Source organism: Hippoglossus stenolepis, chromosome 19, assembly GCF_022539355.2.
Source record: "Hippoglossus stenolepis isolate QCI-W04-F060 chromosome 19, HSTE1.2, whole genome shotgun sequence".
Lineage (NCBI taxonomy): Eukaryota > Metazoa > Chordata > Actinopteri > Pleuronectiformes > Pleuronectidae > Hippoglossus > Hippoglossus stenolepis.
In genome coordinates, this window is record NC_061501.1 from 12,454,991 (window position 1) to 12,468,098 (window position 13,108).

The window sequence follows — 13,108 nt, forward strand, 5'->3', positions numbered from 1 at the left end:
GTCATGCTTTAAGAAATGTTTTGGATAGTTTGTAATGTCTCTGTGTGTTGTAGTTTTCCCCAAACAATAGAGATATTAGCTCGCTGTAATGAAACTTCAAACAAGACTAATAACAGGACTGATAACTGAGTCCACGATCATCCCGGTCAGTTTTATCACAGTTCACTCGTCTCAGCTGTGGGAAAGACCATGAATACTGTCTCTGTCTGTAGTTTGAGAGATAACACGGCGTAACGTTCCTCGCTGCGAGACCACTTCGCTCCAATTATGGGGAAGTGTAATTAATTCTGGTCAAACTTTGACACAGGTCTTGACTTTGATTCATTATCACCTAAAAAGTATTGGATTTAACTTGAATTATGCAGCCCCCCCTTGAAAGCACCACTCTGTTGCAGAAGAAGAATCTTTTTATTTGACAGTCTCGGGTTGACGTTAAAATATGGGTCACGAGTGGCGTTTTTCATGTGACAAGTCCATGATGTACTGTCTGCTTTAGTGCCACCCACTTTCAAGTGGGTGTGAATATTAAACAACAAACATGAGACAGATAAACAAGATCACATAACCGCTGCAACTGAATTCAGTTAGAAAAGAGGAGAAATAAAATCCTGGTTCTCATTTGTTTATACACAAAATACAGTGATGGCGTCCTGCAGGTTTTCAGGCATTTGTCTGATCAGATAACTGATATTCTCATCTCATGAAATAAAGTTCATCATATGCACAAATCTAGATTTACTTTCTGATATATGTGAATTTAGGTGTAGACACGTGCTCTCTCTTTTAGATGCATGTATCCTGCTCATGTGTGTCACAGTCATGCGTGTCGATCAGGTCGGCTTCACAGAGCTCTGGTCATGTTTGCTGGTCACTGTGGATGAAAGCGACACTTTCTTCTCTGCTTCACTTATCTCGCACTTAAAATAACTCTCACCGGCTCAACTCCTTTATCCTCTATGGCCTGTGTGCAAGTTCAACCTGCGGCGTGAGTGAAAACAGAATCTCACCTCAACGTCGACCTCCTGTTCCCCCATTTTAAAAAAATAAAATAATAAAGTGTCCCACTTAGGTCTCACCCTCTCTGCGCTGTTAGCGGCGCGAGTGCTGATCTGTGCGGTTGATCTCGCCGTCCAGGAGGAAGACGCTGAGACCGCGCTCCATGTCTCCTTCACACCGCTGCCTCCACATCTGTCAGCGCCCCGTCCGCACACAGGAAGCGACTACACAGCGTCTGTGGTGTGTGACAGGAAAAATGCGTGTGTGTGTCTGTTGGAGGGAGAGCAGGAACAACACAAATATGGTGTTTATCTTTGCGGTCGTTAAGGAGTGTGTTTGTGAATAAAGCAGAGGGATGTTTATTGTACTTCATGTTAGAGATGAACAATCTGGATAGAGAAATGGAAGGGGGGAGATTTTTAGCTGAGCCATGTGGGGGCGATGAGTGAGTGGTAACACGATCTCCTTTTGCTGCTCCTCTGCATCTAAACAAACCCCGTGAGCAATGCCTCCTGGGTAAACGGTTTGTGAGCGCTGAAGCCGTGACAAGTGCCATCTGTCGCCTCCAAAACACACAGACTGACACCCTGAAGCATACGATCCTATGCTCGCCGTTTACCCAAGATGCACTGGCACATGATCGGCTTGATAGTTCTGTATATACATTACGCTTAACTTTCCCACAATCCCTCTCTGTCTGTCATGCTGCCCGCAGTACAACTCTTAAACAAACAACATCTCTCTTCTGCTCATTAATCATCTGCTCGCACACAGACACACACACACATACACACATATGTTGTGCCTCAGCATGCATGCTCCATTGTTCTGGCATTTTTCATTTTCTAATAGTTTTTTTGGTACACGGGCCCCCCCCCACTGTTTAACACCACATGTGTGTGTCTGTATGTTTTTTTGTCAGCTGCATGTATGTATGTGCGTGTGCGTGTGTGTGTGTCTGGCTCAGGCAGCAGAGGATGTGGGTGTTTGCACAGATGCACAGTCTGATAATTAAACGCTGTATTAAATCTCACTGGTGACAGAATCTGCACCTCAGATACGAGCGCGTCTTTCTCCACCTTCTCTTCACTCAGCAGGACTCCCTCGTTCTTTCAGTCTCGTCCCTCTCCCTCTCCGTCGTTCTCTCCCTCTTTGTACATTCTCTCATTCATCTTACTCAGTCCTTTTTTTTGGTATATTTTTTTTATGCTTGTTATAATAGCTCCAGTGATCCTGGTCTCTCTGAAGGGACAGGGTGGCCTGGAACGGGTCAACATTTTCCCGTCCTTTCTGTGTTCATATATATATATATATTTATATATACAGGAAAGAGATAAGTGTGTTTGTTCTCATGCATTTTATGGTGAAGTGTGCAATCGGAGAAGGTGACCTGTGATATCTCAAACCGCCTCCATGCCCTGCCCATTCTGTGATCCAAATATAAACCTGATAAAATTCCGTGCAGCAGGGTCTGTGGACATGGTTTACAAAGTGTGTGTGGGTGTGTTTCCGCCCTCTCCGAGCTCAGATGCATATGAAAAATAAACATTTATTTTGGAGCTTAAAAAGTGCTTGCTAATGAGATCTGTCATAATGAAACGGTGCAATCAAAGAATTAGGCTTTTCTTTCTTTTTCCTCTGAGGTCTCCAGAAATAGCAGGTAATTTTAAGCGTGAGAAAGGGGGAAACCACACAGGGAAGCGTTTTTCTTTGCCTTCGTGTTTGTTCTCTTTCAGAAAGTGTTAACAGATCATAGTGGACCCAGCTGTTTCTTTTCATGTTAAGACGTTGTTCTTTTGTCAGAGGGATTCGGTTGGGTCTGGTCTTGCCGTGTTTAGTGTGCGGCCGACTGTTTAGCTTTAAGAGCTAACCAGTGTTTGTACCATAGTTACTTTTTTAATCTCCTGTAGCTTCCCTGCAGACGCAGCCTGGTTATTATCCCTGGTTATCTCAGCCACTGAAGCTTTGACTGGACCTGCTGTGACAAGTCACTGTGATGCATTAGTGCCTCAATGCTAAGCAGCTGAATGTTGTACATGTAGGGGCTGACCCATACACGTGAGCCTCTCTGTGCCTGTATGGCCTGATCATTATACCAGACAGTTACTCGTTGGACCATCATTATATTTCTGTAAATAGATTGAGAAAGATGTAGAATTTGCAGTTGTCCCCTAAAAAAAATCCTATATAAAATGGTTTGTTAGCTTGTTAGCAGGATTAAGCAAAAACTACTGAACACATATCCACAAAATTTGGTGGAAAGATGGATGGGAGGGGGGGCAAGAAAAAAATATTTTGGATCCGGACAAAAGAGTGGATCCAGAATTAAATCAAAGTTTCGAAACATGTCCCCCTCATACCTTTTTATATGATAAAGGTCGTACTTAATAAATAAGCAGTCATCATCATGGCTTCATGCTTCCAGTTTTAGGGCCCGGTCACACATACACAAATGTATTAGTGACAAACCTTCCCGTTCTCTTCCAGTCTGTGTGAGAAAGAAGGTGAAGGAAACCTTCGTGAGGGGAATCCCATTCACATGGAGTTGAGGTGAACTCTGACTCTCACGTTTGCGTATGTGTCAACAAATGCCGGTCTGAAAAAAACCCGATTCAGGGATGGTGATGTCACAAACCTCAGAGACCAATCCTGTCACCTTGTGGGTGGGGCTCAGCAGCTGGAAAAGGCTCCTCAACCAATGGTGAGCTGTGAGGGTGGGGAGATGAGGAGCGGGGTAAGAAATGATGAAGGAAGGTGTAGAGTTACATTTAAGCCATTTTTAGGCCGTGAGGGGGATTTTTTTCATGACAAACCTTTTGAATATGTTATTATGAGGAACAAAGACGAGCTTTAGGGGGGATAATAAGCAGCTGAGTCGGTCTTTAATGATGTGAAAGTGCATTTTTAAAAATATTTTCACCAATTTCCTTTGAAATAATTCATTAATCTTGATGAAAAAAGTCAGGCACTTTTGCAATGTAAGGGGACTCTTGCAGAGGTATGTGCTCTAAGTGCCATTGTAGTCTACAGTGTTTTTATACTGTAATTTTTCACTTATGAGCTGTTTACTTTGCTTTATGCTGCTGAGGCTTTTGTGTCCATTCCTCTGTGATGGGGTGAAGACAAGCAGAGAAAAAATTAAAAGGTTCTCATCTCTCACACTCGCACGCCATGCACACACACGCACAAACTCACTAACAACCAATGCATGCATCTGTCACACATGCATACACGTGTTTTACTCCACTATAAAAACACATGCACTTCACTCTCACACACGCACACAGCCCCTTTGTGTTTCAGAACTCTGACAACCTGTAATCTGCTTTAATCCCTTCATTATGTTTTTGTTTTCCTTTCCCCTGTTTGGGGGGAAAAAGGTGAATGCAAACAGGAATTCCGGCGCACAAAGAAAAACACACAGCCTCAGGCTGAGAAAACAAGAGCAGGGATTTTTTTGGGGTAAGAGGAGGCATGTGTGCGTTGCTATTTGGCAAGAAGTAGAGCGACTCTGTTGTTGATGGGGTTGTCTCACAATCATGGCCTCTACATGCGAGTGTGTTTGTGTCCGCTCGCTGTGTTGTCTCTTCCACACGCGCTGATGGTTTGACACAGGGTTCATCTCCCAGTGGGTCACTGGACTCTCTCTGGCCTCATGGCCGACAATAACCCACTGAGAGAGATTATGTAGATTCTTAACGGCACCAAACGTCCAAATGTTTGTGCACTTTTCTGTCTGGAGTTTAGTCTTCTGTGGCTGATTGCTCTGTTATTATTGTCCATGTTTCCATAAACAATTCCTTCTATGGGTTATTTCACTTTGCGTCATTCCTTGTTTATTATGTGTGTAAGCTGAATTCCACATGTTAAACTAACAAAAGTGTCCCGAGATAAGAGACTAAGTGAGCTGTCAGCGACTGTACTGGATTTTCCTAATGGATAAAAATGTCTTGTTCCATCTGTTTAGTGTTGGAGTGATTTTAACAGACTTTAACCTGAACACGCCTGGTGATGCTCCCAATGTAAAGAGCTGTTAGTAAACACTATGTCAGGGCTGGAGCTGTAGAGCAGAAATAGGTTTTAATATCTCTTTAGTTAGTTTTCTTTGTTCTGACATGTTGTAACAAGAAGGACTATGAAGAGGAAATAAATTCTGACATTTCTAGAGTAAAGTCATAATATTATAGGAACCCCAATCTCATTATTTCTTGAGAAACTATGAAACCCCCTTTGAATATCGCACAGATGTAACCAACCGTAACCTCACAGTCGACCACTACCACACACATTTCCTCCAAGTCTGTGTGATTCTTTCCTCAGAATAGACGGTTTCTTACACAAATTCCTGACACATAATATTTTGACCCCTCAGAACCACATTATTTTGTTATTAGTGAAATCTATACTGAATTATAACTTCACAAGATTCACCACGTTCCTCATTTTAACGCTGGCCACAGTCGGATCTTCTGATATTCTCCTGAGTGGCTCTAGTGCGCCGTCGTATTGTGAAGATGATTCTTAATTGAAATTTAACCATTGTTTCTTTTTATTAGTTTTTTAAATTGCTGTTGGTTAACAATCAGAATGGCTGAACAACTGTAACTCTTTGTCTACACACCTCGAAACATATATTGTTATTCTATTATGTTTATGCTCTATAACATTGGGATCTTATGGAAATCCGACTTTAATTCAATGTGTGTGTGTGACTGGTAGCTTGTACTGGGCCTGCTCCTCCACATGGAATTCATTACATCTCCATGGGACGTTTATTTTCTCTATTAATCTCTGTTCCTCTATTATCAAGAGCTCCATCAAAACTGCCACAAACGTCTGCCTTGCAGGGAAGCCGACACACACACATAAATAAATGAACAATACATTAATTTATCCCTTTCACTCTTCTCCTCTGCTCTGTATTTGTCCTTCTCAACGTGCCGCCTCAACCTTGCAGCATCAGCGTGTTGTCATGACGTCTAGAAACAACTGTGAGCTTTATATTGGCGTTCATAATCGTTTTAATGTACACAGAAGCAAATTCTTTCCTCACATGAAGAGAGCCTGTGCAGCCGGGGCCATATGTCTTCCATTTATCGCCGGCGGTTTTGACTTTTAAACAAATTGGTCTGTGTGTCGTATTTTCACCACCACGATTTCCCCGCAAAACATGATACCAGGGCAGCTGTCTGATTGCATAAGACAAAGAATCGCTTTCAGGGTGAGATGTTGAGTTATGATTGGTCAGAGGGCAGATTAGGCTCTACAGGAACGTGGTTGGCAGGTTCAGAGGTTTGGTTTTCTTTGGAGGCCAATAGTATTTCATCCTGCTGTACATCCAAATGTGTGAGAGTTGAGGAGATGGAGGCAGTAAAAGCATGTTGATAAAATGTCCACTTGTCTTGGAACTGAAAGAGGGGACATATCTGATCAATCTTTCTTACGAATAAAACTTTTCTCTCCGTGTCTTTGTCTTAGGCCACTCGTGCCACGCTGACGGCCCACTGTTCGTCGCTGGGTGATTCTCTGAGGAAGGAGAACGAGCTGGCGCTGATCATCGACGGCCAGACGCTGAAGTACGCGCTGTCCTTCGAGCTCCGCCAGGCTTTCCTCGACTTGGCTTTGTCCTGCAAGGCCGTCATCTGCTGCCGGTAAGGAAAACACTCATTGAGGGCATTGTATGTCAACATTGTATATTAATCTAAAAGGTAATGACAATTTGTCGTAGTTGTGGTGTGTCTATAAGCCTCTGTGTCAATAAATAGGAGCATGAAGATTGAACATCCTGTGGAAAGGTTCATTAACTTCATATTTGATGACGAGTGAAGTGTGGACAAAATTGATGTCCTGTCATCGAGCGAACAAATCAGTCTGAAAGACGTCTAGACAAAGTCTGGAGTTTTAATCAGTCAGGAGGAAAAGCTCTGTGTATGGAGACGTCCGTACAGATACACAGCGTCATTGTGCTGCTGTGGGAAACCCCGACATGTAAATCAATAGAGAGATCCACCCAATGCAATGTACAAACTCCCAATAATATTTTTAAGACATCTCTGTGAGGTAAATCCTTGATTTTAGTTGCTTGTTGTACCAGGCTTCGATATGTACATTCTCCACCTTTTTATAGATATAGAGATGGATGGAAGGATGGATAGATACATATGGATGGATAGCTGGAGATAGATGAATGGAGTTGTAGATAGATGGATGTATGTATGGAGACAGAGATGGGTGATATAGGTAGATAGAGATAGAGACTAATAGATAGATGGATGCTGTAGATTTTTTAGATTTTTGTAACACCTGTGTTCAAAAAGATGACACATACCTGCACATTATCTCATTACCTCTTCTTTTATTACAACACGTACGCGACTGTGGTTTAACCACAAATTGCCTCCATGAGCTAAAGATACAGGTTTGTGCTGCAACGACACATTAGACAACGTGTAATGAATGCCGTTAAATGCTAAAACACCTATGTGCAAGTCCAGAGTAAGTGTTGACAGGACGAGGTGGTGGTGAGAGTGTGAGTCACTGGATTTAAATCCTTAAACTGCTCATTTTAATGAAAGGAAGCAAATCAGCAACTGGAAGCAGCTGTTATAAGAACAAAAACACAAAGCTCAACTGGACCTCGGCACAGACGGAGAAAAAGTGTGTGTGTGACCGTGCACAGGCCTGCATACCTGCATGTGTTTGTATATGTTGTCGGTTGCCCACGGTCTGCAAATGAATGAGGATGATAAAAGACCGTCCCGCTGCACAGCAGGAGAAATGTAACATGCTCAACTTCATGGAAATGTCAAAGTCATGACTCACTTACTGCTGGTACCCCAGGAATGGGCACAAGAACACACACACACGCACACGCACACACACACACATGCACGGACAAAAGACGCGTGGAAAGTCTTTTATTAAACATCACAGCTGGTGCTGAGTGGAACATGACCAAAAAAGGGAACATGCAGTAAACATAGTATGAACAGAGTGCACTTTGTATCAATGGAAATGTATAATGGCTGTGTGCGTGTGTGTGTGTGCGTGTGTGTGCGTTCATGCAGCCAAGAGGGAAGTAATTGACTCTCTTGCGTATCCAGCCCATATCCGGACTCGGCTCTCACAGGCCTCACAAACAGCCTCCAGCTTCCTCTCCTCTGTTCCCCGCTCCTTCACTACATCCCCGTGCTCCCCTTTACCTCCGTTCCTCTATCTCTCCCTACCCCAGCGAGAGCTTGGTACCAAACATCCCTTCCTTTTTTTTTTTCATGCAGACCAAAATGAGCATAGAGCATGTGAAGAAAATACATTTTTAGACCATGTGCAAACTTCCGGTACCGAAGCGTGAAGTTGTGAGTTTTGATAAAAGGCCGTGTACCGTGACATCAATGATGATGTCACAGTTTTATTGTAACTCTAGCAGCCTAAAAACAAATGGGTGGTTGGGGTCTTTACAACTGTCACTGTCAACACCGCGCTTCGTGGAGTCCGCAGCTACAATCCCACCATGTTTGGAGTTCACCAGAGAAAATCAAAGAACTGACTCCAAGATACGCAGACAGAGATTTCTGGATTTATTAGGAAGATTGTTAAATGAGATGAATTTACAGAGAAGTTTGGGGAAAACAACCAAGTTTTTTCCTTGTCGCGCAGTTACTCTTGTGTTGGTTTCTTCCCTAGTAATCATCACAATGCTTTAGATTCATCCTGCGACCCCTGAGAGAACCAGAGGTGTGTGTGTGTGTGTGTGTGTGTGTGTGTGTGTGTGTGTGTGTGTGTGTGTGTGTGTGTGTGTGTGTGTGTGTGTGTGTGTGTGTGTGTGTGTGTGTGTGTGTGTGTGTGTGTGTGTGTGTGTGTGTGTGTGTGTGTGTGTGTGTGTGTGTGTGTGTGTGTGTGTGTGGCACTGTACTGCGTTACTACATAATCAGCTAGAGGTTTGACTTTTAAGTAGAGGTGTCTCTGTGATAATCTCTCTCTATCTGCTGTATGCGTATGATGGATGTGTGTGTGATTCAGGGGCGGGGACGTTGAGTGCACTCGTACGCATGGGTTCCTGACTTCAGTCCGCGTTTGTTTACAGGAGGACTTAGCGGCTGCTTATTTTCTGCTCAGTTCCACCGTGGAGAGCACCGCGGGGCTTTCATCTCCCCGATGCCACTTTACACAGTCGCAGACCCCGTTAGCCGTGTTTAGAGGAAACGTAGAGCGGGAAAGAAAGGGGGAGATAAAGGGAGATTTGTGGTGGGAGGCCTGGGAGACGTGCAGGCAGACGCACTCGCGCACACTTCAGACGCAGGAACAGGAAAATACAAAGAGCAGAGGTTGATCCCATCCTTCAGCGATGACTTCAGAGGCCAAGTTTCTGAGGTTTTACCCCTGGAAATATCCTGTGGCGTGTGTGTGTGCGGAGGAGGGGGCGGATTGTGCATGTGCGTGTGTGTGTGTGTGTGTAAATGTGTGTTTTTGCACCACGCCAGTGTATGAATGAAGCGGACCACCCAGCTCTGTGATTTAAGCTTGACCGGTACATGATCCTACATCCATATTCATAGAAGAACAACCATCGCTGTGACCCGTAGCCTCCAGCAGAGCGTGTGCGTGTGAGGGGCTTTGCAGCTGCTCATGATTTGATTTTGTCATATCTTTATCAAAGCAGCATATTGTATTCTGTTTGCATGTGATGCCTCTTGTGGCCGCACATAATTTAATATTGTAACATCATTATCAGAGCACTGACGAACAGAGTGGAGCTGCACCTGACACACACACACACACACACACACACACACACACACACACACACACACACACACACACACACACACTCATTGTGAAAGTCCCTCTTGAACTGTTTGAAGTATTGGCAACAATTTAAGTGGATCCTCAAGCATAGATGCTCAAGTTACCATCATGTTGTACTGCACGTCTCTTCAAAACTATATTTAGAGAAATACAGTATATGTTTAATATCTGGATTTGATCTATACATCCAGTTGAGTTACTCACGTGCTTACCAGACAGTTGACGGTTAAAACAGTAACCGAGTTTGAAGAGGAAAACCAGACATCATGTAAAACTCAAACTTACTATATATTAAAGTCTAATAGGAACATTTGTCTCTCACACTGTTCATTTGACTTTACAGTTTCATGTCCTGTACTATGAGAAATCTAACTTTGCTTTGTTGTACAAGTTAAATCCCTGTTCCAGTGTCGGTTTTCTCCCTTTGTCGATGTACAGTATTGGTTTTCACCACAGGTTGTGAGGGCAATGCTCACTTGAGCTCTGTGCATGTGAATGACAGTGAACTGGCAGAGGAGAACGCCTCCTCATGCAGAGCGTGTTGTGAAAACAGAGATGGAGACAAATTCAGTCGTAGTCCCTGGGTCGAGAATGCAGCATTTAAGAATGTAAACACCGTGTGCGGTTGGAGTTTTCCTCTCACAACCTCCTCCGAAGATCACGACCAGTTAAGGGTGATTGTTCCTAATCTCAGCTGACATCAGGCGAGAGGCGGAGTGCGCAGTGGACAGGTCACCAGTCTGTCATAAACCTGCCATACGGGCTCACATTCACACCCACGGGCAATTTAGAGGCGACAATTAAATTAACCCGCATGTGTTTGGACGAAGTTCCTGGAGAAAACTTGCACACTGGCACCGGTGGGACATGAGAACACCACAGAAAGGCGTTGACCAAACAGGGGTTTGAACCACAGACTTCATATAAAACAATGCGTCTCCACTTCCTCCCACTATCCAGAAATGAATCCAACATATTGAACGCCGTGATCCAAGGCATTCTGAGCCAGAGTCCACGCAGCTTTTATAGCATCAAAAAAATTCCTGGATCACACATGAATTCAGATTTACGGGTGCAGGACTAACGACATCATGGTTGACACTTTCAAACATTTTCTTCTTCAGAATTTTAAATTTTCATCTCCAGCACACAAATCAAAAACACATCACAACTTCCATCTGTGGCAAATGGAGCCAAGAAACAGGGAGTAAATCCAGAGAGAACCACCACGGGGGGGAGGGGGCAGCATGGGATGAAGGGTGTCATTTCAGAGACGCAACACATGACTCCATTAAGTGTAAAGAAAAAATACCCATAGTGCTTCAGAAAGCGCCTCGCCATCAACTCTCAGCGGCCCTGAGGGGAAGCATCTGTAATCGAGACTCCCTCGGTCCTCCATTGTTGGCGGAGAGACAGAACCGGTTATAGACAGAGGATCAGTGATACGGGTCAAGAGGGTGGAGTACCACTGGAAGCTCCCCCGACACACACACACACACACACACACACACACACACACACACACACACACACACACACACACACACACACACACACACGTATACATAAACGCATCAAACGTGAGCTTCTCAGTCTTTTGAGCAGAACAGTGAATCATTGTTTCCTAATACCAGGTGAAGAGCAGTAAACAGAGCTGGGCCAGCCCTTTATCTGTCTCTCTCTTTCAACTCCTTCTCATTCTTAACTTCCTAGACTTAATTCTTTCTTTCCTTATGACTGTTATTTGCTCGCCATCTTCCCCTCTACCCCCTAAACCCCGACAGCTCTATGAATTTAACATAACAATTTCTTTTGACTCTCTCCTCAGAGTGTCTCCGCTGCAGAAGTCCGAAATCGTGGACATGGTGAAGAAACACGTGAAGGCCATCACGCTGGCGATAGGGGACGGCGCGAATGACGTGGGCATGATACAGACGGCTCACGTCGGAGTGGGGATCAGCGGCAACGAGGGCATGCAGGCCACCAACTCCTCTGACTACTCCATAGCACAGGTGGGCTAGCGGACGAATCGTGGAGCCATGAGCGTAGATAATGGATGCGTGTTTGGTTGCCCACCCTGCTGACGTGTCTTTAGGGCAAGACACTGAACCCTCACCTGCTCACTGTTCAGTTAATCCCGACCTTTGACCTTCCTTTAGGGGGACAACTGAAAGGAGAGTTTGTTTACAGGGGCCACTCACATATCATGTTGTCAATACAAACTGTGAGCAAGTGGAGAAGCCTCGTCCATCTTTATTTACAGTCTATGGTTCAGTTCATTTATCAGTGAACAGAGGAAAACATCTAATGGATTTACTCCTTTTCTCTCTTTTATATCATTGTTAATTGAATATCTTTGCTCAGACAAAACAAGCAATTTGAAGACATCACTTTAAAACTGTGATGGGAGACTTTCATCGATCTGTAATAGATAGATGATTGTTGTTTGTTTCTTATCTACATAGCTCATTGTGGCGACTCAATGGAGATGTGATTAGGCTGAAACAACCTGAGGGTTCAGGAGTCTTGTCTTTTTCTGTCTGTCTCTCACACAGATGTTTTCTGTCACTTTCACTGTTTTACTTTATCTCTTCACCTCCGGGCATCTTGCACAACTTATCTCTATCAGTGAGCGTCCTCTCCCCTCAGCTCTCTCCTTCTCTCCCTGTGACATTCTTCATGCCATTTTCTGTCTCTTATCATTACTTCATTCATCTTTGTATCTAGGCCGATGTTTAAGTGTTTCTCTCTCCCTCTCTGATTGGCAGTTCTGCTACCTTGAGAAGCTGCTATTGGTCCATGGGGCGTGGAGCTACAACCGTGTCACCAAGTGCATCCTCTACTGTTTCTATAAGAACGTGGTCCTCTACATTATAGAGGTGAGAGTTCTGCCACCACATGCTCTTTGTTTCACACACACACACACACACACACACACACACACACACACACACACACACACACACACACACACACACACACACACACACACACACACACACACACACAGGCTTACGCACACAGTTACATTAACAGAGATGTTTTGCAGCTGTTTGTCGACGTGGCGGACAGTGATGGACGAGGTGCCCTTCTGGTGTCTGCTTTCTGTCTCTTTTACTCTCACACACACACACACACACACACACACACACACACACACACACACACACACACACACACACTGCACAGAAAAAAAAAAAACGTGTGTTGTAGATCAGCAGCGATGAGACCTTGGCTCCAGGGGTCGGCGTGTGTGTGTGTGTTGTGTGTGTGTGTGTGTGTGTGTGTGTGTGTGTGTGTGTGTGTG

The 13,108-nt window shown here is 44.3% G+C and overlaps 1 protein-coding gene across 9 annotated transcripts in view; it reads left to right on the plus strand.

Annotated features, from left to right (window-relative positions):
- The window catches only part of atp8a2 (ATPase phospholipid transporting 8A2), a 51,401-nt gene that overhangs the window by 25,214 nt on the left and 13,079 nt on the right, over positions 1-13,108 (plus strand). For all 9 annotated transcript variants that reach the window (XR_004694163.2, XR_004694164.2, XM_035142127.2 and 6 more), the window contains 3 exons: positions 6,475-6,647; positions 11,630-11,813; positions 12,570-12,680. Coding sequence is in view for 7 of the 9 variants with exons in the window: in XM_035142127.2 (XP_034998018.1) it covers positions 6,475-6,647; positions 11,630-11,813; positions 12,570-12,680 (468 nt within the window). In the remaining 2 variants the exon portion in view is untranslated. The remainder of the gene's footprint in view (positions 1-6,474; positions 6,648-11,629; positions 11,814-12,569; positions 12,681-13,108) is intronic.